The 27,436-nt window shown below is 34.0% G+C and overlaps 2 protein-coding genes across 2 annotated transcripts in view; one reads left to right on the forward strand and one right to left on the reverse strand.

Annotated features, from left to right (window-relative positions):
- The window catches only part of LOC129220881 (uncharacterized), a 12,936-nt gene extending 10,085 nt beyond the window's left edge, over positions 1–2,851 (forward strand). The window contains exon 7 of the mRNA XM_054855316.1: positions 2,780–2,851. Within this exon, the coding sequence (XP_054711291.1) occupies positions 2,780–2,851 (72 nt within the window). The remainder of the gene's footprint in view (positions 1–2,779) is intronic.
- Positions 2,852–7,885: 5,034 nt separating this feature from the next.
- LOC129219754 (protein obstructor-E-like) overlaps positions 7,886–27,436 on the reverse strand; it is a 59,991-nt gene continuing 40,440 nt past the window's right edge. The window contains exons 2-5 of the mRNA XM_054854048.1: positions 21,649–21,849; positions 20,494–20,682; positions 13,851–14,064; positions 7,886–9,795 (exon numbers count right to left, since the gene is read on the reverse strand). Of these exons, the coding sequence (XP_054710023.1) occupies positions 9,738–9,795; positions 13,851–14,064; positions 20,494–20,682; positions 21,649–21,849 (662 nt within the window). The 3' untranslated portion in view covers positions 7,886–9,737. The remainder of the gene's footprint in view (positions 9,796–13,850; positions 14,065–20,493; positions 20,683–21,648; positions 21,850–27,436) is intronic.

Here is a 27,436-nt window from a genome sequence, read left to right on the forward strand (position 1 = left end):
TACAACTTTAAAAATCAAAAGTTCAACGCATATTTTGTTTAAAGATTTTACCTAATGTATCAGTAACAACAATGATAGAAACGGGATAAGTAAGTTTTAAGAAAATCATTATGTTTTTCATTGTAGACATTATTTCTCTTGGTTTAATGCATATGACCAAAGAAAAAAAAATCATTTTAATTAAAAGCCTCAAACTTAAATGAAAATACGCTTTAAACATATTTTAATAATGAAGACTGTCATAAAAATAATGTTTATTGATTCTTCCACCATTCTGAGGACATGACACTTCTTTTATTATATTGGGATAAAAAAAAGTTCTTTGAAAGGTGAAAATGTAGCATTATTTATTTTTTTTACGAACACAGAGTTGCATGAATGTTTTCGTAATTTTATACATTTTCTTTTCTTGCTTTGACTGCATCGTCTTTCGGAGATGCAAAAAGTGTGCAGGTATAAGCGCAATTTTTTGCCTATAAGTGTTCTTGGACTTTAGTTATTCTTTCTCTTTTGTCAAGTATTCTAGTGTGAAGATATTTTTAAACTATTCATCACTTCAATGGCACATAGTGATTACTTAAGATTTGCTTGATTACTTAAGTTTTATACTCAATAAATCTTAAGTAATCAACCAAATTAGGCAGCATATGAAGATTTGGTTGAAATATGCTTTTTGAACTATTTTGAAATGCAAAAGGCTGAAAAATAATGATAAATAAAAATTATAACAGAGCTATTTGGATTTTTTTCCCATGTAATTTTAGAATAACTTACATGGTCTGCCCTGTATATTTATGTACCTAATAGAAAAGCTGCATAGGTTTTTAAAAAGAAAAAAAAAATGAAAACTATTAAGCAAACTTTCATTACCTTAAAAAATATAATTTCTAAATTTATTAAATCGGTAATTTATCTATAAAGCTTTGCTAGTTACTTTGCATTAATTATATTTTATTCTTTGCAATAACATATTAAATTGATGAAAACATTTGAGGGGAAACAATAAATTGGTTTAAAAAAAAAACACTTAGTTTAAACCACGGTTTGAACTATCGTGGTTTAAATCAAACAACCCTGCCTATTATGCACTATTTTTCTTTTACTAATAATAAAGCTGAAAGTCTCTATGTCTGGATGTTTTAATGTCTGTAGGACCCCGTCCCCCCCTTTCTTTCCAAATCAAAGTTCCATTCGAATGAAATAATATGAAAAAGGTCTATTTTTTTGGAGTTTTCAGCTTTTTTTTTTCACGAAATAAATCAATCCACTGAGCAGAAAATTATTTTTCGATCGGTCACTAATTTTTACCTCCGAAAAAGGAGGGAGCATGGAACCCTTTACTTTGAGGAGTGAGGAGACAGTCACCCCCTTTACGACTCACCCGCCGCTGGGATGTTCATTATGCAAAATTCGTTAAAGGTTAGCTAAACTTAATAGCAGCTAAGCAGTTTAAAATGTATTGGCTGCTCTAGAATTAAACTAGTTATAACAGGAAAAGATAAAAGTTTTGAGCTTTGTCATCTAGAAATCATGTACTCATTTATTATATTTGATACTTTTTTAGAACGAACCAAACTCATATAAATAGTCTTCAGAATTAAAAACCATTTTGTGCATTTTATCTTGAAGTTTTTATCGTTTTGAAATTTATTTGTGGTGAAACTTCTTTAAATTAAAGGTAAATTTACCTGTTATTTTTTTTAAGTATAGACTTTTATTAGAAAAAAATATATCGCGCTTAAAGAGAGAATAGCTTATGTTTCCCATCATCTGCTCTAAACATTGCAACTTTTTAAGCTCGAATTCAAGAACCATTTTGACCAATTATACTGAAAAAAAAAAGACTGTTAAAAGCGCTTTTGAACTGATTGCTTGCTTCGAATCACAGAAAGCTCAAAAACCTGTATCATTTGAAAAGTTTAATCCTCGATGTTAATTCGTTAAATTTATTAGCTAAACTCTAATTTTAAAATTACTATTATTTTGTAATGTTTTTCGAAAAAGCGTGCATTATGACAGAGAAGGTGTGTTAAGAAATAGTCTTAAATTAAAAAATGAAATGAGTGAGAACGACTATATACTGAATGCTGTGACGCATCTCTTATTTCTTTTCTACCACCCGTTGCACTGCAAAGAGCAGTTTCACAGTTTCCAAGAATTTTCGAAGAACTGCGAAGAGAGAACACTGGTCCCTCTTTTGGAAGGATTGCAACAATTTGGCCTGTTATCCTTCTTCTTTTGGCGAGCGTCTATCCAGAGATTTACAAATTTTGCATGACCAGTAATGGCGGACACATTGTACATGCTTTTAAAGTTTGTTTCCTTTGACAAAGGAAGTGTCTACAATGGATAATCTGACAGGTGACGTCTCGAGGGAGAGGAACTTGGGAAGAAATTGGATGTAGCCGTAGAAAGATGCGGCAAAGTGCATCATTTGTGACGTCATCAAGACCACGCCTTGTTTGAAAAATCGGACATTTTAAAAAATTAATTTAAGAAAAACTGTTGGAAAAATGAAAGTATTTTCTGGGTACATGTTTTTTTTTTTTTTTTTTTTTTTGCTTGCTCATTCTATACGTTTTAATGACTAAAAGTAGTACTTTTGACTGAAGGAAACCACCCCATTACAGTGCACATACAGGAGCACAATCAAAAACATGTACCACCACAAGTAATGGGCGCGTAGCTTTGCCCTTAGAAAATGAACGTAAAGAAAGGCTGAAGACTTTTTATATTACTTCTTTACATTAAGTAATATAATTATTTTCTGTTTATATAGACCGTGATGAACCAAGCCCGAAAACCATGGCCTATAATCTGGAAAAAGGTTGTATTAGCTCGGAGGCCATGAATGTTTCAGTTTATTTATATATATATATATATATATATATATACAGTCAAAAAAAATAATAACCTCTCAGTTAACAAATAACCAATTTCACTAATTATTCATTCTCCAACTTTTCTTCTCATACATTCATATTTTATTTTTTCCCTTCTCTTGACCAAATGTATAGTAGTAAGCAGTGATTCTCAACCTGTGGTCTAGGACCAATTTTCATGTGGTGCACGAACGGTGAATATTAATTTGCCTTGTTTCCGGATTTCAGTTGTTGCCAAAAACAATGAAAAGTTATAGTATTTATAAAGTTATCATACTACCGCTTTTTAATTGTTGCCAAAAAAGAAATGAATTATTAATTAATCTAACAAATTAATTTCAATGCTGAACTTGCGCAAGTATGTATTTGTGGGCATTTTTAAAAGCTTTTTTCACAACTAGTGGGCTTCCTACTCCAAGAAAAAAACTGAATGTACTGTTACAGCAAATTCAATTGGCTTTCATTTGAGCCAAAAACGAAGACTGTAGATTCAATAGTTCTTTTACAATCGCTAGCCTGCAGCTTGTAGGAACTTTATAGGATGTGTTTCCTAAAAATAAAAAAAGATATACTTAATACAGCTGTGCAAAAGCTTTTTTTTTTCTTTCTCTTTTTTCATTATTATTATCTTCTTGTGTCGTTCAACGTGCCTGATTTAATTATTTTGATGTTAAGCTCTGTTGATGAAAATGCGATGATAGCAATATGAATCATCCGCCCATAAAACTATCAAATGAATCCCTTTCAATTCTAGTAAAGCTTGACCGCGAAGAGATGACGGATGACTTTGAAGCCAAAACATGATTTGTATCATTTGTAATAGGTAGAGTCAGCCAGAAAGCTCTGAGCAGCAAATATGAATTCTCACAGGTCTTATCAATTAAAAAAATAATAACAGACAACCCAGTACATGTGATACAAATGACGTTTCAGCTTCAATGTATCGCCATCTCTTCGTGGTCAAGCTATGCTATCATATAAATTTTTAAAAATGTCAAAAACAAGATAGAAATGCGATGTCAGCTTGAAATTAACTGTTTAAGCCTGTAGCTTGTAGAAACACTTTTTAGGATGGCATTTGCGGAAAAAGGAAAAATATGCATTTAATACAGCTAGCCTATCACAGTTCAGATTTTTTTACCCTCTCTTTCTTGTGCCCTCCAACGTGCCTAATTTAATAATTTTAGTGTTAAGCTCTGTAAATGAGAATATGATGATAGCGATATGAATCATGCAACCACAAAGTTGCCAAATGTACCAATTTATTTCTGAAACTATGTTTTCTTGTAATTTTTAAAAAACTAGACAAATGATTACTATTTAGAGTTTTTCTTTTGCAACCTAGGACAGAATTTGAACATCAGCCTCAACATATGGTCAACAGTTTTTTCTGTTTTAAACATTTCAAGTGGAACATTTCAAAAGTGCCATTATGAAAAGTGCCGTTCCTTAACGAATTTACGGAGCATCAAGTTTAGTTTGGAAAAAATGTGGGTGTATGGAAAACATCCAGTTTACAACAACGTCACGATCAAAAACTCATCAAAGATTCTTAGAACCACCTGTTACTGTAAAAGATAGTTGAGAGCGATACTAGAAAGGAGTTTACCTTGACATGATAGGCTTTAAAGGTTTCTTCAGTGATTTACGATCTCTGCTTTACTGTTTGCTGACTGACGTTATGGAAATTGATCATGCCACAAGTAAGATTTGTAATTCTCAGTCGTTGCATAAATTTGATGAAACACATGAATGAAAATGTCAATCATATGTTTCGTAATATGTAATAATATTTTATTGTTAGGGTTTTATTAGAATTTAGAAAAGGTCTGTTAAATTATGTTTTAAATTCGACATAGATTGCCAAATCTACTGTTTTTACTTCTTTTTACAAAAAAGGAAGTATTGTATTCGCGAAAAAATTTTCACTCAAAAATCGACCCTAATTTCCATTTTTCTCACCCCCGAATGAATGTTGAGTTTTTTTTTTTTTTTTTTTTTTTTTTTTTTCGACTCGACCGCACGTGGATAAGTGCCTAAGAACGTATAGACACGCGAAATATCCATTTTGACGATTCCCGAGTTAGTTACGACGAGTTTTCTCGTGACGTTTGTATGTAAGTATGTGCGGATGTATGTCGCATAACTCAAGAACAGTATGTCCTAGAAAGTTGAAATTTGGTACGTAGACTCCTAATGGGATCTAGTTGTGCACCTGCCTTTTTGGTTGCATTCGGGTGTTTTTAAGGGGGTCTTTTGCCCTTTTTGGGGGGGGAGATCATTGTTAATTTTGATGTAAACTCAAGTGATGTTACAATTTGGCGGACACTTGGCGATATATCGCCAGTCTTTTGGTCGCCAAGTTTTGTCGCCAACTTGGCGACAAATTTGGACATTTTTTTAAAATCTGATTTCAATTTGGCCACTGTTGGTGATATTTAGAGAGTAAACTATTGAATCACATTAAAACTGCCAATAATGGGAAAATGACATTAAATTGGAGTAAAAGGAAGTCATGTGAGGCACACATCAGGTCGTTTCTTTACAATGTTCAGTTACGCCCGTTTCTACCGAAAAGGCAGGAACCAAGTAAAAATTTGGATATAGCCATAATTTCGTTATAAAAAGCTTAATAATGCACAATAAAACGTGAAGGTGGAATTTGAGCTATTATATTATTGCCAAAAATTCGCTATACACGGCTTTGCTGTTAACGGAAATGAGTGTATATCGAAAAATGAACAAATACTCGTAATATAGGATACATTAAACCAGGGATTCTCAACCTGGGGGGGGGGGTGTAGAATAATTTCAAGTGGAGTGAGAATGTAAATTAAATGACGAAGGAAAAAAGATTATAATTTTCTCAATTTTGTGGCCACATGAAAATATTTTCAACATTATTGCCATTTTTTAAGTTGGTAGTGCAGTTTTTATCCACATATATCTCTCTGAATCTGAATTTTCGGCATTAGCATACATTAAGTCAAAATCGAGGAAGGTATTGAAAGTAACCTCAGCGGGGTGCTATAGCAGAGTTACAATCTAATATTTAAACTTATTAAGCACAAAAACAGTGGCAGACCTCTTATCAATGTGGTTGGTATTATATGCCAACCACACCTAAACCATAGATTTATTCAAATAAGTGTATTTAATTCTTTGTTTCTTTGAATTCATGTGGATTAAAGATAATAAACTCAAAATAAAGTTGAAGGAAAAGGTGTAAACATGGGCAGCCTCTTCTGTGTTTAAATTAAGGTTAATTTAAATTAGAAAAATTCTCTATTATTGTTTTTCATTAATAACTATAACAAGTTTCCTAAATACGAGAAGGCAAAACAATGGTTAATACCAATAATTTCACTTCAAAAACGACGATTTACAAAAGCTTTAAAAAAAAAAGCACCAGAAAAAATGGGGTGTAAATATGAGCCCTCTTTAAAAAGTCATCAAAATTAGTTTAAAACCAGGATAAAACTATAAAAAATGACATAATTTATTTATCACAAGAAAAATAAATGTATTTACAGAAATCGCAAACATAACTGGCTCTTTCAGCTCCGGCACAAGGCACAATCTAAGTGTGCCCACCATTCAGCACATAACACATTTCACCCACACCTCTCTCCGAATGTATTCAGAAAACTTTCCATCACGAACGATGCAAGTTGCTTGAAGAATAATTTTTGTTATTTGAAAAAACTAAAGTCGTATAATTATGGGGGCCTTTAACTGGGGGCCCATATTAACACCAACTACACCAAAGAAAGATGTCCACAATCACATGTAACGTAAAAGCGTGCGTGACTAAAGGTGTGCTTCAAAAAGTAGATCTCCGCTTTCCGGATATTACTGTGAAATTGTTTTTAACTAAACATAAGAAGTTTGTATTCAGAAAAAAAAACACCGATTTGCGCAAAAACTCACGCTGCGTTCCCACTACTTGAAAGAATGTTTCCAACTGCTCTCTGCTATCATATAATAGTAAAAGGTTCCATCTACATTCCTGACCGCCTATCTGCGGTACCTCCCACAGCCACTAGGGACCTACACTGTTAAAAATTCAGGAAGATTTTCTGGCAATTGTTACTGTAAAATGGCGGACTTACAGCATCGCTGATTTTTACGGCAATTTATACCGGAGAAATAAACGATCTCGGCTCTAATTGGTTGCTGTGGCCTACCGAAGAAACCGTAAAATTTTACAGTAACATTTGATTTTTACGGTAATAGTTACTGGCAACATGGATGCCAGTAACAATTACCGTAAGTTTTCCGGAATTTTTTTTAACAGTGTAGGGAGTGCCCATATTTACACCATTGCCCGTTTTTACACCTTTTCCTATATGTGTAGTAATATTAAATTTTGTGTGCGAACGTATGTACAAAGGACGGTGAGCGAAGTGAACAAGGGACGGATCCCCTTAACGTGTTATGAATTTATGTGACATGTACTTGATTTGGAACAATGCAAGACAAATGACGAATTTGAAGTTGCTTGTTATGTTGACTATGCTCGTTATTTTTTAGTTCTTTTAGAATTATTCCAGATTCTTGTACAGAAGTAACTTTTTGCACTGAAGTAACTTATGACACTTCAGTTGAAGTAACTTATTACACTTAAGTTAAGCTAACCTATCCATTTTTTGCAGAAAATTCGGGTCACATTCAGCTGGATTTGTTAATTTGTGCGATCGACGCAAAGTTAATTGTGTAAAATCCATGTGTAGCATATGACTGGTTTTTTTCGATCAAATTATTTTTGTTACTGTCAGCTGAAGATGTATACCTTTTCTTAAAAGCATTTACTTGTGTTGGCAGCATTCTAAGAATGCGTCGAACTTTTAATAGAACCAAATCATTTTGTAATGCAATTTTCAAGATCCTTTCCTTGATTGGCGGGATTATAAATATGTAAACGAAAATTTCTTTCGTTTCCGAGACAATAAATGTAACGTTTTTGAAATAAAAAGATCCACATGAGTGAAAACACGTTTCAATTAGTAATAAAACTTTATTAGCAAAATTAAAATAAGCAGTTGTTCTGCTCGAAGTACACAGTAGTTTGCTTAACTATTTAGCAAACTGTAATACACTCGTGATATTACAATAATGAACTAGATATAAACAGAATTTCAACCAATGGTAAATCATATTTTTTCACCTTTTAAAACTATAATGGCATTGTAAATACCTTTCAAGTCCTGTTTAAATTTTACCCCCTCAAATACAGCGTTAGTTTAACGTTTATATATAGTCATCAGGGTAATGTGAAACACTTTAACAAAATGAATAATCGAAAGTCTATCTTGGTGATTATATTGAATTAATTGCTATTTCAAACTAACTGTATTGTAATTGACCCTTGGAAACATTTAACAGATGTATAGCAACGATAGTATCTGCAACCATATTTTCAATTTTCGCCAAGCTGAGGGAACAAGTCAACTAGTCAAGATACCTGCTTATACCAACATCAGTATCTCATCAAGTAAAGATTCATGGGGCAATTCACAGACTTCATCAAGGGGTTAATCGCTATAACTTAGTAAGGTTGTGAGTTATGCTCATGACTTCCCTTTTGTCCCGATGAAGTGGGTTCAGAGATGATTTGCTCTAAAGACATTTTTGACAATTAGTGCCTGCGATGGTGATTAATCGTATTTTAGCATGATGAATGTTTGGTTGTTTCATTATTGTATAATGTACATGGATCCCATTTAATTCAATTGAACCGAATTCTGAGGTCCTAAATAAAAAAAATAAATTAAGTTTTTGAAAAACACTGGCTCATAAAAGTTTAAAAATCTGTAAACATCACAACATAAATTAAATGACAAAACAGACGATGTAATAGTCATGAAGACACGAAAAAATTCTTAATCAAACATGACCACTTTGTAAAGGTTATTAAATCTTTTTAAAAAAACTCAGTATTAACTGCAACATGGTTTAATACTTAATTTAACATCTCAAGGAAAAAAAGTATTTGTGGAAAATCAAACCTTTTTGCCACAATAACTAAACTATCATATATTTAAACTATAATACATTTTAGATATTTCTGAAAAAAAAAAATGCGTTTCTTTGTTTATGCTCAATCTATTTGCACTGGAGTAATAATTTTACGTATATACTAATATTTCTACTTTATTCCCATAAATTTAAAATTTCGAGTTTTATGTTTTCGAATACAAGGAACCATTTGTGTATCCTAATGTGAAGTAAAAAAATGTTTTACACTTAGGTAAAAAAACGACTTGGACGTGTTGCAGACACGCCCGCAGCACATATAAATCATTATTTCTTAAACACGAAAAATTTTAAGAGTGTTGACATTTTATATTATAATCCACAACGGTTCCTTACATTCGAAAACTTAAAAACTAAAAGCTAAAAACTAAAATTTCGGGAATTAAGCGAAAAAATATGCGCAAAAATGTTATTTGCGCAAATGGATTGAGCGGTTAATATATCATAATTAAGAATTATATGAAAATCAAGTCCTCTGCGGATTGAATTTCTGCGCTGGAACGATATCAGCCCTTTGAATATTAAATTTGATTCTAACATCTTTTTTAAGCCATCAGTTAACTCTATTTAGAATAATAAACTGGATTCAAAGAAAAAAAGATTTCATAGATAAAGAGTACCTTATTTCCGTATAAATATTAAAAATCAACAAATAACCTCGAACGTCGATTCCAAACACAATATTCTCTAATATATGAAATTCGGAACAAATTGTTCCATATCGTAGAATATACTAACAGGAGTTCAAAAAAGCCCAATTTTTAATCATTGGTATGTCGTGTTTCTTTTTCCTTTTACAAGTAGTCACCTGAGAATTAGTTAACGTCCAAACAGTTCCCGAAGTCTTCTAGTATCAAGGTTGTTATAATATCCTTGGCTAGAAAAAGAAATAAAACATGCAATCAGTAATTAGTAAAAAGATTACCTATGTGCGATAATTACTTATACATAGAAAACACCGGAAATAAAGGCACAAATTATTCATGAAAGTTCAGACACAATGATCCTTTATCAAACCATCCTTTACTCTAAAGTAAGAAATAACAACGTCAAAAAGCACAAATTGCAGATTACTGCAGATGCATGTTTTGGCGTTACAAGGAACGCCTATTTCAATGGAAAAGAGCATCCAATTGCTCATTTCTTTTGCATTGAAAAAGGCATTCCTTGTAACGCCAAAACACGTGTCTGAAGTAATCTGCAATTTGTGCTTTTTGACGTTGTAATTTCTTGCATTACTTTTCAGCACAAAGATAATGTTGGGCTCTTAAACCTTGAAAGCGCAGGATCGAATCTGATTCCGGTCGGTAAATTTTCAAGCTGAAGAAAATCGACAGCGTCCGTGTCGTATGATTATGCAGCATTTTAAAATACATAGCGAATATTCGTTTGGCTTTGAAAACTCTTGACAAAATTAAATTCCTAGTGCGGTTTCACATCGTAAGAGCCCAAGGGCCTCCATCTGGTGGAAAAACTGTCAACAAAATTCTCGTGGTAATGGCTACCGTCGATATCTATGCTACATAAAAGAATGGTTGGCGGTCCCTGGGAAATAAACTAGATCTGTGAATGGTTTTTAGCGAATACGCAGTCCCACTAAAATCCCCCCCCCCTCACCTTCAGCAAGGTATGGAGATACTAGATCTTCCTTTGTATGTCTATAATTACTTTGCTTGCTTTTACCTTATACCACGTTGTTTTTCCGTTTATTAATACCATATTGCAGCTGTCCTAAATGTATAACCATCATTTCAAAATATTTGATAGTCATAGGGAAACTGTCAACAGTTTCTTTATTTTGCCAACGCGTTGTCCTTTTTTTTTTGTGTGTGTGTGTGTGTGTGTGTGCGTATGTCTATCTTGACTCATATGCACAACTTGTAGCTCTGTTTGATCTCGAGTCTTGTGACTGCTAAATAGCGCCACTGACTGTAACGACGGACTGTGATTAAGTGAAGCCTTGACTAACTTAGCTCTAAAAATACTTAACACAAGCTAAACAAATATACACAATTTGTTTCCAGTAAATTTCAGTTCTTCAATGTTCCTATTGTTCTGGCATGCAACCAATATTATCGGACTAGCTGCGTGCCCGGCGTTGCACGGGCTGCTTAAAAAATGAAAGAGATGTCCAATTGATGTTTTTGTATTACTCGGACATCAGTTTCTAAAGCTCTAAGGAGTAAATAAATACGCGTAATGCAAGGTTTGCAAAACACCAGTAGAGCATATTTTTGGCAAAAATCTCTTTAAAGTTAATCATAGTTATCAATGATGCAAGTTATGAGTATTTTCAATTAGCACAAAAGATGAAAATATATGCATTATCAATTATAATCTGTGCTCTCTTTAAATTGAATTAAATCTGATAGACTATACCTGAAACATTTGTATGAACAATTACGATCAGCTTTTTACATAAAATGACACATACTTTTTGGTTGCTTTCGTGAAACTAAAGCACCAAGACTTAATAAATACCAATCAGCATTAATTTAATACCAAGTCATCAGGTTCGAATTAAGCTTTAGTTAAAATCCTTAAAAACAATATTTTTGTTCAACTCTGTTTCACTTAAAGAAATCCAAACAATCTTAATTTAACATGTTCTTTTAACGATACAAACTGTATTTCAAAAATAGAAACAGGAAGGAAAAAGAGAGTTATTACAATTCGAAAACTCACACATGTGACGGGAAAAAGTCTAACAAAATAAACATAATTAGTCGCACATCCTAAATGTACCAAAATATGAGGCCGGTGAATGATAAACTTACACTACAATCAATAAACATAGCTAAAGAAACAACTTTCATATGTTGAAAGGAGTTAAGAACGTTGAATGTAAAAAATAAAAAAAGGACAGACGATAAAATAAATGCTATATCCGAATAGAGCAACCAATTTTAAACTAATTTAAAATGAAATTCTAGATGGAAGCGTTGTTTTAAGATTTGGACAGCAGCCAAAAAAATCTCTTTTAAAACAATTATTTGAATTTTACTTGCTCACGCAAATTCAAAATGGCAACAGGAAAGAAATAAAATTCCCGAATAACGTTATGTTAATTAACGTTTTAATTAATATCTCCGCTAATTAAAGTCGCACAATTACGAGATTGGTCCTATTGTTTTCTTTGGGAAATTTCGAATTGATTGGTATCTCGTTTGACTCCCGATTCGCAGCGGTTCTCGAGAAGATAAATTTTCAGACAGACAGACAGACAGACAGACGCGAACAGATTTTAATATTATAGTGGACGGATAAGGTTGTTTAAATCTTTTACATTGTACTTAGCTCGGAAGTGCATAGCATACATTTCCAAAAAGTGCATAGCATATATTTATATAGACAAACTCTAAAATCACGTAGGAATGCCTTTAAGACCATAAACAACCAAATCTCAATTTTGAATTTGTGTATATATGGTTTCTTTTGTATGTCCTCTCCTCTTTTGTACGACCACAAATGACATAACAATGATAAGGTTTCTTTTAAACCAGAGGTTCTCAACCTGATGGGCGTTCACCCCTGGAGAGGTGTAAAAGACTTTCAGGGGAGGCGTGAATGTATAAAAAAATGAAGTGAATTAGTAAACTTAACTATAATATAATTAGTTTTGTAGTCACATGTTTTGACTAGAGCCCCTACATATACCAGGCCGAACTGCCCGCCATTTTGGATCAAAATTCGGAGAAATATTACCACACGAGATGTGTTTTTGCTTCCTTTCAGCTTCATTTTATGTCAGCGTAATGCGTTCGTTTTTGTCCCGAATTGTTATTAGAACTACACAGTGACATATTTTGAAAAAAATAAACAAACCAACAAAACATCAAGTAATCGAAAACATTTCAATTGGTGAATTATTAAATATATTATTCGGTTATTTGTATGTTTAATTAACTTGCTAATTAATTATGAAACTAGTATTACTTTACATTACTAATGCTCTTAGTAGTATTCGTGTAACTATATATTTTTAGGTGCTGATACTGTATACTTGAATTTCCAATAAAGTGAATTAGTCCTATTTTTGGCAACATTTCATTTTTGGATCTTAGCTATTAATTAATTTATCAACTGATTAAAAAATGTAACAGTTGTATAAAAAAAACAAAAAGCATATTTCTTCAGACTAAATTACTCCATAGCAGTAAAAGTAGTTCCTAGAATTTACATAACAATGTTTACTGCTTTCGCACTGTCGAGTTTTAGCTTCGGATTTCCAGCAAATCGTCAATAAAATTGATTTTTTATCTTGGATTATTAATTTTGAAATTTAAAGAAACAAAATCCTTTTTGTGAACTATTAGCACAGTACACTGTGGCACATTCAGTTATTTTTATGATCTTAACATTCTTTCTTGCGTCTTTTAATAATTCACCCTATGGCAATGACTCAAAAACAGACGGTCACTTTGATCCAAAATGGCGGATACGTCAGCTCCCTAGTTATAGGAGCCTTAGTTTTGACATTATCTCCTACATTAAAAGGTTTTTTAATGCAGTTTCCCTCCACACATTCCTGCTAATCTGGGTTTTTCCAGCATTTGCACACATAAATTAGCACTACATAGCAGTCACACTTAATTCATAGATTATCTTAAATTAATTAGTAAATAATTCTTTGATTTCAGATGATTTACATATTAACTTGTCAAAGTAAAAGTGTATATTAACGTTTTGTTCTGTGAAATTATCTCTATTTTCATTTAATAATCAGCCTAAGCCATCCTAATCAGCCTCATTTTAATTATTCTGATCATACTACTAATACAGACCACATAGAGTGGTGGTGAGAGCCGGGCGTGATCTCACATCAGTGTTCAAAGGATGACGCAGAGCCTAAAATGTTCAGAATTCCCGTTTTGAATGATTCAAAATATTTTTCACGATGCTTTTAGATTCAGCATCTAAAACATAACTTACCAGCCGGACACATTTTCTGGATCGTCGCAGCTGGATGTCTGGGGGTTGAAAACGTATCCGGGATCACAAGCGAGAAGTCTGGGCATCCTGGATCCATCCGGTGTGAGGATGCACACGTAATGCTTCCTGCAGTCCCCGGGATAAGGATATCGAGGATCTCCGAACTCCTGGATCTCTCTGTCAGTGGGTTGAGGACACCGGAACCGAAGCAAGGCTAAGATAAACAAAAGATAGCATCAATAAAATAAAGCTCATATGCTTATCCACGGGGGGGGGGGGGGGGCACATGAATAAAAATCACACTGAAGATAACGAAGATGATCAAGAGCTTTCAAACGATATTGGTGGATGGAGCTGAGTGTCCAGTCCACTAACAGGACAAAATGTCAGAAGATGGCTGCGTTGGCGGAAACATGTTTTGGGAATGAAATAAGAAGTGTGATACAGGGGTTTTTTTTAATTGAGAAATATTGAGATACCTTCCTTACAGTCCCGACCTCGCACAGAGTGATTTCCACCTCTTTGGACCTTAAAAGAAACACTTGATGTGGTTCCACATTCATGATGATGCTTTCTACCATGCCGGACCTCCAAGCGCTTCTTTAAAGGTTCATCTTCTATCTGACATTTTTTTCCCATTAGTGTACACCCCATATCCATCCACCAGTACCGTTTGAAAGCTCTGGTCATATTTGTTATCTTCAACCTGATTTTTGTTCACACAGCGAATGCACATCCGTCAGAGTTCTTGTTACTTTTTTTTTTTTTTTTTTTTGAAACCCTTATGTATATATAGTTGAATCTGTAACATTAATCGATAAACTGTTAAATTATATTGATGAATAACCGTTGTGCTCCTTCTGGAGAAATTCGATGAAGTCTTTAAATTTGTAGCAAATATTAAGCCTGCAACAAAACGTTTCGGAGCACTCCTAACTTAAAAGGAGCGCAAAAATAGAGTACTTATTTTCTGTTGGTTGAAGGGTTAGAAATTTATAATCGCATTTATAAAATAAAGCAAATAAGAATAACGAAGATATATACGATCATAAAAGTAAGCTTAGTTGTATGAAAAAGTACCACTAAAATTAAAACGCAAAAGTAAAAATATGATTTTAATAAAAACTGAAAAATAAATGAAAAGTAGGAAACAAGTTTATGTGTATGTTTCTGTCGGTTTCTCTGTCTTTAAGTCAGGATTTCTCTCCGCCAATTTTCCTAATAACTAAAAAACGTGAAATTTCTAAAACAAAAATAAGTATGCCTCATCCGACATTCAATTAGTTACAAACGCTTGAATTTGTAGCAGAAATCTAAAAAATATTATTTTAATTACTAATGATTTTTAAATGCTTAGTAACATACAGTTGCTATTTAACAGATATTCTTAAAAAGTAATGTTGTGTTTTAATTTGAATGCAAATCCGTCTTAATAACTGCGAAACAAAGCCTACCGTACATTAAGCGAATTAAAGTTTTAAAAATGGGCTTTACAAAACTAAATTTAAACCTTTAACAGCATTAAATATTCAATTAATTGCAAAATGCTAGAATACTCACTTTTTTCTTAAGTACTAAAAGATAAATTTGTATTATTTTTACTTTTTCATATTGTGAATTGCATGCAATCGCTTTTGTGCACAGAATTTATTTACGTAAATTGTCTTAAAACGTCACCATTAGTAACTAGGTGTTTATAATATCTTTTGTGCTGTTAAACAAAGTCAGTTTGAACTTAGGAAGTACAGTACGAGTACACCTTAACCTTTTTAAAACTAGAAACTCAGAAGTAGAATATTAGTGATTGACGTAGTATAGGTTTCCTCGAGATAAGTTACGAAAATCGGTATGAAAATGAAGCGAGGTATGGTTTCTTCTTATTTCGTCACATCTTAGCAACAAAAAAAAAAGTCAGTCATTCAAAAGAAGGTTTTTCACGTAGATAACGATGACATTTGGGGCAACATTTTGATTTCTTGCAACGAGACCTTTATAAATTCCGATTATAATTTTTGTTCCATCTAAGCTTATACCATCACATCTATTGCAGTCAACGTTGTTCTGTTTCATAAATTTATTCATCGCATTAAATATGTCTTCAATTGTGTCATCTAATAAAAGCTGGGAAAATAAAAGCCATTTCTTGACTGTTTTTGCATTTAACTAACGCCATAACATTTGCAAGATTCGCAATATCAAAGGACTCGTCGGCTTGCAAAGCATAATAACGACTTATCATTGTATGCAATCCCATACGATATCTGAAAAAATTTATGCTGCTATTATTTTATGTATTCTTCTTATATATATATTTGCACAAATTTAGTATTTTACGTGATAAAACGTGGAAGTGACGCCGACAATCCTTGTCAACGTTCTGCAAAGAGAGAGTGTCCAGACAAAATGAATAATCGTATTACCGGGAAACCCAAATATCGCCGAAATGGAAAAACATGTGATTGTCTTCAACAGTGCAGCGCATACAGCCACAAATCCTTCCCGTACCCTATGAGGTGCTCGTACCACACTTAGGGAAACACTTAGGTTCATCATTAAAACTTGCCTTCAGTCAAAAAACCATGGTTTGATGGTTGTGCTGCAAAGCTATAGGGAATAGAATAACCCTTGCTTTTTTTTTATATAACAACCACAGCAAAACTTCCAAAAGACGTATTTTGCTATCGTTGCAACCAGTGGCGCACAGAAGAATTTTGCAAGGGGAGGGTCCAAGGTCGAAACCTTATCCTCCTATCATACCCCAATAAGTCGTCAAACATATTGACTTGATTTTATCGATTCCCGAGAACGAAAAACAGTAAAAAATAAACTATTAAATAAAAAAAATTAGCCTCATTTATGAAATATACTTAAATAAATAACCAGAAAGCAAAATAATTTAGGCTTTTACTTTTCTCATAATTAAAAAATGGATTCAAATTCATAGAATCTCATTTTAATCTGTAATTACAAAACTAAAAACATGGTTATTACAGTGTATTCATTTATAATCACCATTCTGCTTCTTGTAGACGATTCGTTGTAGGAGAAGTGCACTATATTTTTAAAAATCTTTAAACATAAGGATTTTATTTTTTCACTTATTAGAACTGCCTTTGTTTGAAATTATTCTACGTACAAGAAACATAGAATCGTAATTCAGGGGGAGAGCCCTATGAGAGGGATCCGGACCCCTTGGACCCCCTCCCTTGTGTGCGCCACTGGTTGCAACCGGTGTGAAGTCATTATTACTGTCCTTGCCTAGGTTCAAACTGGCTCAATATTTTAGCTTTCACGAAGCTTTCTTTATATTTCATTTGAATACTCGATACTTGCATACTATAGTAACTAGCAAGAACCATGGGCGGATTTATGGGGGGGCAGAGGGGGGCAATGCCCCCCCCCCCAGTTTTGGGAGGACTTCATGTAGTAACAACACATCTTCCAAAAATTTAAAAAAAAAATATTTCTTCTTTTTGAATAGTTTAGAAAGGCATGGGTGGATTTATAGGGGGGGGCATAGGGGCAATGCCCCCCAGTTTTGGGAGGACTTTATACAGTAACAACACATCTTCCAAAATCTTAAAACAAAAAAAATCATGACTTTTTCTTTTTTGAATAGTTCAATAAAAATGAAGAGAAAAGCAAATGTCCTTTTCTGATGGGAGAAAAGGAAAGGAAAAAAAAAACGAACATTAAATACAAAGAGTACAGCTGTCACTGGGGTGCTGAAAATGTGTCTAAATTCACTATTTTGGACTGAAAACCATTTGGGCAAGTATATGAATGAAAATATAAGCTAAACGAGCTATACATTAAGCTGCAACACTTATAATAATTGACGATTATTTTAACAAATTAGAACCAAGAGCAAAGGGGGAAAAACTCCTCCCCCCCCCTCATTCGCGCTAACAGAACAATTACTCGTTATGTTTTGTGTCCACATTTAGAGTATATTTGTGCATAATATTTATGTTCGTAGTAGATTAATTGACCTTTTGAGAAATTCTAAAAAACATAGTTTTTTCCCCTTCTCTCTCTCTCTCTCTCTCTTTTTAAGAGAGAGAAAGAGAGAAAATAAATGCTGTCGCAAACTGAATAAATTTCAGTTACCTGAGTGTTTTGATTAAATGAATCTTTTTACTTAGAGGAAGAGTACAATTTTACTTTATAAATACTGTTTAAAAAGTAAGGTAAGTCATAATCATCGAAGTTTAAATGAGTCAGTCCTTGTCAGTATTGAAATCTAAATAATTGAGTCATCAAAAGTTTTGGAAAAATTTGCTGAAATTTTATAAAAGTCTATAAAAACCTAACAAAGATTGGTAAAATCGTAAAAATCTTTTACCATAAAAACTGACGAATTTTCGTGAAAATTACAAAAAAATTGAGCAAAAATCTGCAGGTAAGAGTGAATTACAAACGGGGCCGAATTTGCCTATAAGGTAAACAAGCTATTGCTTAGGGCCTCTGCTTTGAAGTGGGTCCCTAACTCCCAAAAAAATTCGTGATTCGTTCCTTAAAAAATGGAAAGTGTTCGAAAAAACAAATTCCATTTTTAAGTGCTTGAAAACCTTGAATATTTTTAAACGTGTGGCTACAAACCTTAAATTTTAAAATTTCTAACAAATGGTAGAAGGAGAGGAATGCCAGAATATGTCAAATTCAGCTTCTTGCCACATCTTCTATTAAAAATGTAAAAATCATGGTTCTCTCGTTGGTAACATATTATTTGAAATAAACTTTTGTGACTCATATATTTTGTATCTTGCTATTTATTCAATCCCGAATGCAGTATTTTGGAAATTCTTTTGTATTGATTGCTTTTATCTTACTTCTTCTGCATATTGTCTATCTGTTTAGCACGGAAAAAAAATACACAATACTTCTATTTCTATTCATTTTCTGCCCCACTTGCAACTGAAGAAAAGTTGTTGTCATGAGAAATCTATGGTTTCTTTTTTCTTTTAAATTTAAAATAGCTATTTCTCATTAAGTTAGAACTGGACTGTAAAAATTTACAATCAAGTACTAAAATATCACAGACTGGGAAGTACAAATGAAATGCGTTAAATAATTTAATTTATTCTAGAGTCCTTGAAAATAATTAGATAAGTCTTTGAAAATCCTAAGCAAAGTGGGCTCCAATTACTTCTACTGCATATTGTTAATCTATTTAGCCAGGCTGTTTCTTACAAAGTTTGGACAATACTGTACAACAGTATAAACTAGTTATCAATTTTTATGTCTATCCAATTAACCTTTATAAGGCTTCAAAATGCAGAATTTCATATCCATTTTACAAAATTTTCTCCGGGGGAGATTCCTCCCCCTAAAATTGTTGATATTCTATTTCCTACGTAAAAGGGAGCCCTGCGTCACTCTCTTGATACTAGCTCCCTCTCTTAAGGTCAATTCAAAAAGGACAGCATGAAAACCCACATTAATGAAAAAAACACACAAAAAAAGTAAAGCATGAACTTATGCATCACAGGAAACAGACAAAAACATGGGAGTGGGGGGTAATAAAAATGTTGCTAAAAAAAAAAATCCTGCCCCCGCTGGAACTCAGTCCTAAATCCGCCTATGGCAAGAACTGACGTCTTCGCGGCATTGCAAATTTACGTACTGTGGCAACTAGGTTGGCGCGACTTGCTGCTGTTGCCTCAAAAACTACACTGCTCAAAAAAATTAGAGGAGCACATGGTTTCAACAAAATTGAAAAAAACATTATTCTGGAAACAAATTTCCAATAAAGCCTCCATATTTTCAGGAAACATGAGAATGAAACATAAACTTCGGAAGCAAATCAACGTTTCTGTCGTCGAAAAGCAGAAAAAGGATACAAGTGCAGAAATCGTGATTTAACAGAAGCTCATTTTTTCACTGTCTGAGCGGTAAAATTCAACCGTTCATTGCCTTTTTGATTGGAAAATGCAACAACACCGTAATTTACGGATTCCATGGCCTGACATTTTATCGGGGGACTGGAATCCGGGCAAACACAAAGAACAGTAGCAGACGATGTTGGATAGGCATAATTCGTTTCACTGTTCTAGAGGAGTAAAGTTCCCAGTCAAATGTTTTCTGCCTTTTTTTTTTCTTTGCTGTATTGCATCTTACTACACGTGTATACTTCATTGTATCTCTTTGCAAGGCTACCTCACAACGATTTCTTCACTTTTGTGTGATTGTCAAATTGCTCCCCTAATTGTTTTGAGCAGTGTAGTTAGCACTAATTCTTATTCATTAATTAATGAAATTTGGTTCGATTACATACATTACGTTTCGAGTTTGAGTGGCTACGAATACATGATTACGGACGTACAGACAGACATTCTCAAAAAAAAGAAAAAAAAATCTCAAAATGGGCTCAGCACAGCCTAAATGTGTAAATCCGTGAAACATAGATTCTCGAATTTCAACATCACTCGTAATTCAAGAGTAATTCGTCTTCGGTCAACTGTTTGGAGAAAACACAATTACAGTCGGTGAATGCGATGTAACTGAATGTTTTTGGTAGGCATCCCCAGCGATGGTTATTTATTCTGAAATATTTTTTGCATGATTTCAATTACTTAGAAATAATGTACCAGAACCATAAGATCTATATTCAGAACCTTACGTGCGAATTGTGCATACTTACTTTCCGAGTCGCAGTTTTCGACCATGTCCGGCCAATCGCAATGGGCACTGTATTCATCATAGGCCAATCCTTCGGGACAATTGAAAGCAAATGGATGACCCTCTACGCATTTCCAGAAGCGATTGCAATCCGTTTCGTGGGCATAGAGACCATATTGACGAGGACAGTGCTCTGAAGAACGCGGTGGCTCTGAAATAAAGTAAAATGATCTGAAGCATCGCTCTTATTTCTCGGTTATACTTGAAATACAGTTAGATTAAATAACATAAAAAATATCTTAATTGAGGCAGTGAGAAGCAAAGGGATGCAAGTGGACTATTTTAAGTTTCGAGAAAAACGCGTTTAAAGTTCAGATCCTTGGTAGGCTTTCGTTGAAATTTTTTTCTAAATGATGCTGTACAGCAGCAACTACCAGGGCTACTAGTACCATTTCTTGCCTCATGAAAGAGGAGAGGTTCACCTACCATTTGTACTGGTTATCTCCAAATTTTTAATTTTGCCACTTGCACCCCTTTGTTTCTCACAACATCAATTATGAATACAGTACTGAGAAACTTTGAAACACCAATAAATGAAATTACGTAGAGCCCCGATGTGTTACTTTTATATATTTAAATGAATGCAACTCGTTTTAATGCCGTTTAGTGTTTTTATTTTTATGTGTTTATCTTTTTCATTTTTCTCCGATTTGTTTTCCCTTACTTCTTCATGACCCAAAGATCATCCTTTAAACAGCACCGTATGGTTTAAACCGTGTAATTTTTTTTATCTACCCGTTTGTTGTCATTCTCAACTTTTCACTATTCCAAACTGATGAGTCTATAAAAAGGACGAAACTAGTCTCTGGTTGTGATAATCGGGCAGTCGGAATATTCCACGTAGTTCTGTCTTATCCCTGGCTTAAAGGCGATAACTTACGACTTAACATCCGTTTTGTTTAGCAGTGTGATACTTTATTTAACACTGAGTAGCAGTGCGAAAAGCGTCCTAAAAGGGATCCAATACAATCATATAACCAGAAAAGCGATGCAGTCACGGAGGATAATCCTGCAAAGGACAATGTGATAAACAATAAAATCCAAGCAATTAAATCTATTATCTGGAAACTATATAATACTTATCTCCATTACCAAACCGAAAGAAAATAAAACTTACGCAAGGCTTTTCTGTAGCTACAGTCGATGTCGAATGGGAGGTCGCATCTTAATTTTTCTGGCGCTCCTTTGTCATCGAACACCAGTCCGTCGGGGCAGATACCTTCTCTCAAAGTACCGTTTTCGCATTGGTAGTACATATCGCAGTTGCGTTCGTGGGCATAAAACAATCTGGTCTGCGAACATTGGCGCTGGCTCATACCTGAAAAAGGGGCGGGGCTCAATTCAGTTACAGTGCCTTTGAAAAAGAGATATTATCAGAACCAATGCTTTTGAATAAGCACTTATGTACACTGCAACTATGGTGGTAAATAGGGTTTTTCGTACTTATAAACATTGGCGAATTTCTTTGCTGGTTACCTTAGCAAAAACTATCAAGACACTATTATCTCAGCACTAACGTGTTCAGAACGCAATTAAAAAGCGACTACAAAAAAATTTGTCCAAGAACATACCCATGTTTCCCCCGTATCGCTCCATCTCTTTTTTAATCTATCGAATCCGCTATAAGAAGGAACAGCAATATCAAACGTCAAAAATATCACAAAATATGTAAAAACTCCTATAGAGTTGGATCTTGTTTTATTCGACTAGTGCGTTCGGTGCACTAAAAACATGTCAAATGCGTATAAAAAGGACAAATTTTGAGAAGTGAACTAGCTCGAGCAATGGAATGTTTTTCTTCTCCCCCTCCCTTCCCCCTCAGTTCACTCCGGCCGCGCCATAACACCCCATAAAAAGCGTAGCTTCAAAAATTTCAATGATTCTTCTCTCACACCTTAACAGTGCTAAACTGTATCTACTGCATGCGGAGGTCATACATTTAGACCGCTGAATGCTACTTGAAAGTTAATGAAGGAACCAGGGTTGCCAGACGTCCCGTATTTCAAGGGACAGTCCCGTATTTTGAAAAATTGTCCCGCGTCCCGGGGAGCTTCTATACGGGACGGCTAAAGTTCCGTATTCTAGCTGATGATAATAATTTTCCGAATGAAACATTATTTTAAGGGAAAAAATTAAGTAAAGCCGAAAATGTGAAATAATGAGCAACAAGAAAATCATGTGGCAGCAAACGTAAAAATTGTTCTCGTTTTTATTTGGTTTGTTTGTTTTTGTTTTTGCAGCAGACCATTAGGAGCCGCAGGGGTCCCACCTAGGGGGTGTGATGAAGCAGACTGCGCCGTTGAAATTTTAAGGGGGAGGGGTGTTCTGAGGGTATTTTTCTCATTTTTTGGAGAGGGCTCTTGCTTTTTTTGTGGGGGGGGGGGATGTCTCCACGATATTGAGGGGGCTGTGCCCTTGCCCTTAGGGAGGGCACCCCTGAGTAGCCGAATGGTTGCTTCTTTGCTCATTGACTAATATTGGAAATATATCACTGCGCATGCGTCGTCATTCGCAATGAAAACTATTTTTTATACTTTGATAGGCGATATTTTGTGAGGTTTAATGCTTTGTTGAGATTGAATTTACAGCGTCGTCTCAAAAATATCCCCCCCCCCCCTTTTCACACCTAGAAGTCTGTCCCGTATTTATTGTTCTTAAATCTGGCACCCATGGAAGGAACTGTGAGGGGTTTTTTTCTTTCTTTGTTTCTTTACTTGCAAATATAAAACAACACGAGGTATGAAGTATTACCCACGAGGCCTCGTGGGTAACGTGTCTGTCTATAAATTTGAAATGGTGTGTAACCCTTACTAATCCTTACCAGGAAACATCACGATCAAGGAAATTCAAAAAAATTCCAAATTAGTGGCATTCGAAAGAGCATTGGAAAACATGTTTATGGCACTGAAACTACGTGCCCTCGTGACCACGTTATCGAAATATGATGCCTTAAAAATTGCCGAAATTTTTGGTAAAGTCGCCAAATTTAGCGAGTTTTGTTCAGAAATGGAAGGTACGGCGCGAATTCAACATCTGCATCTGACAAGACATTTCACTTCCATATTTGGTCACCACCAAAGCGCGTGAGAAATATCGCATTAATTCTTTACTCGGGGTGACTACCATGGCGCGGGGTGTCGTGGCACAGACTGCGGCATTGAAATTTTTAGGGGCTTGTGTTCCGGGATATTAACGTGCAACTGTATATGGGAAAACGCCACATCCCGAAATATTTGTTTTATTTTATTGTAAAAACAATGGAATTTTTTTTTATTCTTAAGACTGTTAAAAAACTGATGTTTAAAACTTTTATGCTTCTGCGGGTGAAATATTTCCACGGAAAGAGTTTATTCGATGATGAAACTGTTTTGAAAAAAATATGATAACCGTAGAGAAACGGTAAACACACTTTGTCTCTTTTTTTTTTTTTTTTTGAAAAGTCGTAAATCTGAAGTCTTCAACAGTATCTAAATACGAAGAAAACGACATTTTTAAAGATTTCAAACCATGTTCTCAAATTTAAAAAAAAAACGATTTTTGTCAGTTATTTTCAGTGTGTTTTTCGTTATGTGTATCGTTTTCAAGTTATGTGTAAACCCTCTAACAAGTCAAATAAAAAAAAAACTTTATTAATTTTTATTTTGCTCGTATTTGAATTCCCTTTTAACGTGAAACATAATTGGTAAAAGTGACTTCAGTATTTTTAAAAATGACTAAATAACATGCAATATGATGTGCATTTACGTTATAGCGACTTTCAGTTGCAGTGACAGACTTTTTCGAACTACATGGGTTGTTGTAATGAACGTCGACTATAAAATTTTTGATAAGAATCTGTTATGAAGTAATTTCCGACATCGTTAGCTTTGTTGTGCAAATTTTTGACATTTACTATCCGTTGTTTTCTTATTTTTAATTATTATTATTTTCGATTTTAAATTAAACATTTTCGCTAGCAGTGGTCAGACAATAAAACTTCATGAATGATAATAACTTTTGAAAAAATAAATAAGAGCTGGGATACTACAATCCATGATCATGTTCTTTCAACATCAAAAACTATCCATTTTATTTTCAATATATAAGCTTTAATAAGCATGTTTTTTTACTTATTCATATTAATTCTCGTACATAATTATTAATTACTTACAACACATTTCATTACAAGAGTAGAAATTTAAATTAGTTAAGTAAAACACACTTGAAATGCACTTAAATTCTGAAATGCATTATTATCACGATTACAAAGTTAAATCGTACGTTCAATTTCGTTATAACGTTGTAGCTCCTCTGGATAATGCTCTCTAGTTTCCATTTCACAGGCTTCATAGTTACTTTTTAATTTTACCCACACAAGTAAAGGGTTAATTCGAAACATCGTTTACGCGCTTTGCAGATGACCAGAAATGGAAACGAGAGTCTTGCTAAACGCAGGCGATGAAATCACGTGGTATTTTCCATTTCTTGCCAAGTCTTTAAATTTGGCGAATTTTCGTAAGATTTCGACAGACTTTGACCCCCCATATCTCAAAAACAAAAGGACGAGGGCGCACAATATTTGGGTCAAATTTTTTTCTAAAGGTACTCTTTCGAATGCGACCATTTTTAACTTTTTTCATTATTACTGAACTCGTGATGTTTCCTGGTTAGAAATCAAACCTAACTAGTCAGAATAAACATTTGCCTTATCTGGTTCATAGTAATATGACTGTAGTAGATCACAAGAGCGTCAGAGCAGAATAATAAAAAAAAGAAATAGAAATAGCCGTAAGACTCATAGTGAGCCCATCACTTCGAACAGAGACCAACTGTACTACACCTCTAGCCAAATACCTCTAGAAAAGAGATTCGCCACAGAAGCAAAATTTTGCAAGCATCTACAGTTTCATTTTTCTGCAGACATACCCGACTGACATAATTCTCAAAGTTGCCCAAGATGGCAAGTAAAAGTAAAATGTCTTATAAAAAGGCCAATATTTCTTTCACATGCCATTCCAATTCAGACAAACAGATCCTTATAACGCGTGATAATGCTGTCGCTGTTTAGCTGCTTTGACAGCATTTGATCAGTTCACCAGTGCCACTTAAGGTACTCTTTTCTTGAATAAATTAGGCATTTTCCCTGATGACTCCTTCAGAAATTTCAGGCCCTATACCTTCCTCACTTACCACAATCTTAGTAGAGAGCAGAATCGGCTATTAAAGCAACTCCTTTTCAGAGTGCTCGCAGATGCATAGTTTCATAGAACTATAGATCGCTTACATTTTTACGCGACTGCGCTTGCGTGACGCAAAGGAGAGTAATGTGTTTATCAGTCTATGTATGTATGTTGTTCCTATGTGGCGTTCTAGAGGATAAACGCCTGGGCCAATTTTGATAATTCTTACGTCAAGCGATTTGCCTTAACCTTAGAGTGTCACTAAACATATGACAGTCATCAAAATTCATTATATCAACAATCAGTCGCCATTTTGTCATTTCGGGATCGTGTTGCATGCTACATGCGTGCGACACTGCGAGCGACAAATGCAGGTAGCGTTTTCACTGCCTGAATTTTTTGTTTACTAAGTCTACGAATTCAATTTTAATCTTTAACATGTTGCATTTGTTTTTGCCTTGATTCAAGGAACTGAGCTTCGCGAAGAGCACTTTCTTGATGGGCTTTTTTAATTTTGCGAGAAAGATTTGACTGACGACGTTTCCGATTTCGCATCATCATGTGTTACACTGGCTGTTTATATAGCTGTGATGTGGTTGACTTAAGTTCGCGCATTTTTGCTAAAGGTCAAGCACATGTAGCATTAAGCCGAGTTAAAATGATCAGTAGTTTATACTACTACAAGTTACTTAATAAACCTTACGATATAAACTATCTCAATGAAATGACAAGATTTCGAAATTTACCCCCTTATAATCATGATAACTTAATCAATGAAAATTAACTAAAAAGTGTGAAATAAAAAAATATTAAATAAAAAACAAAAAGTCCGACTGCGTAAAAACCAAAAAAAAAAAAAAAAAAACTAAAAAGAAAAAAGCCAAGTAGTTTAGAATGTTATCAAGTACTACAGAATGACTACACCATTGAAACAGTTTTACAAAATCGATGCACACATAAGACAAATCATAAATTCAAAAGCAAAATAGAAGGATCAACAGCCGGGGCCCATTCAAATTTTATGGGGTTCCTTGATTGGTCAGAGAGGAATGGGCCCCGACTGTTGATCCTTTTATTTTGCTTTTGAATTTAAGATTTGTCTTATGTGTGTATCGATTGTAAAACTATTTCAATGGTGTAGTCATTCAGTAGTTCATGATAACATTCTAAACTTCTTGGCTTAAGTTTTTTTTTTTTTACGCAGTCGGGTTTTTTGTTTTTTATTTAATATTTTTTAAATTATTTTTATATGGATTCAAGAAATAAATGGCGATAGTCCTTCTCTACGATACACAGCATATTTTACACTTTTTAGCGTCGGTTATCTAGTTCACCATTTAACTCATTCTTACTGTCATCTCATCATTCACGTGGTTTTTTCTGAGCATATGCTAAATGTCTATCCTCGTATTTATGCATTTTTTCAGTCCAAAATACTACCCCATGAAAATCATCTTAATATGTAGGTAAAAAAACTTGTACTCATTTCAATTCATAAAAATTTCTCGATCATCTGGAAACAAAACCCTTTTCCCTTCTTTGTAAAGATTTTGCAACTTTGAGAATTCGTAACATGAAAGCTTTTTTAAATGATCTTTCAAATCGTTAAACTGTTTTCTAACAAGTCTTGAAAGTCTGTGTGATAGTACACAAGCCGAAAGACTAATTTAACGTGCTATAAAAATTTATCGCGTTCGCTCTCTACAGTTTTTGTGGCAATTCTAAATTAAAATATTATTGAATATA

Source organism: Uloborus diversus, chromosome 4, assembly GCF_026930045.1.
Source record: "Uloborus diversus isolate 005 chromosome 4, Udiv.v.3.1, whole genome shotgun sequence".
NCBI classification, from domain to species: Eukaryota; Metazoa; Arthropoda; class Arachnida; order Araneae; family Uloboridae; genus Uloborus; species Uloborus diversus.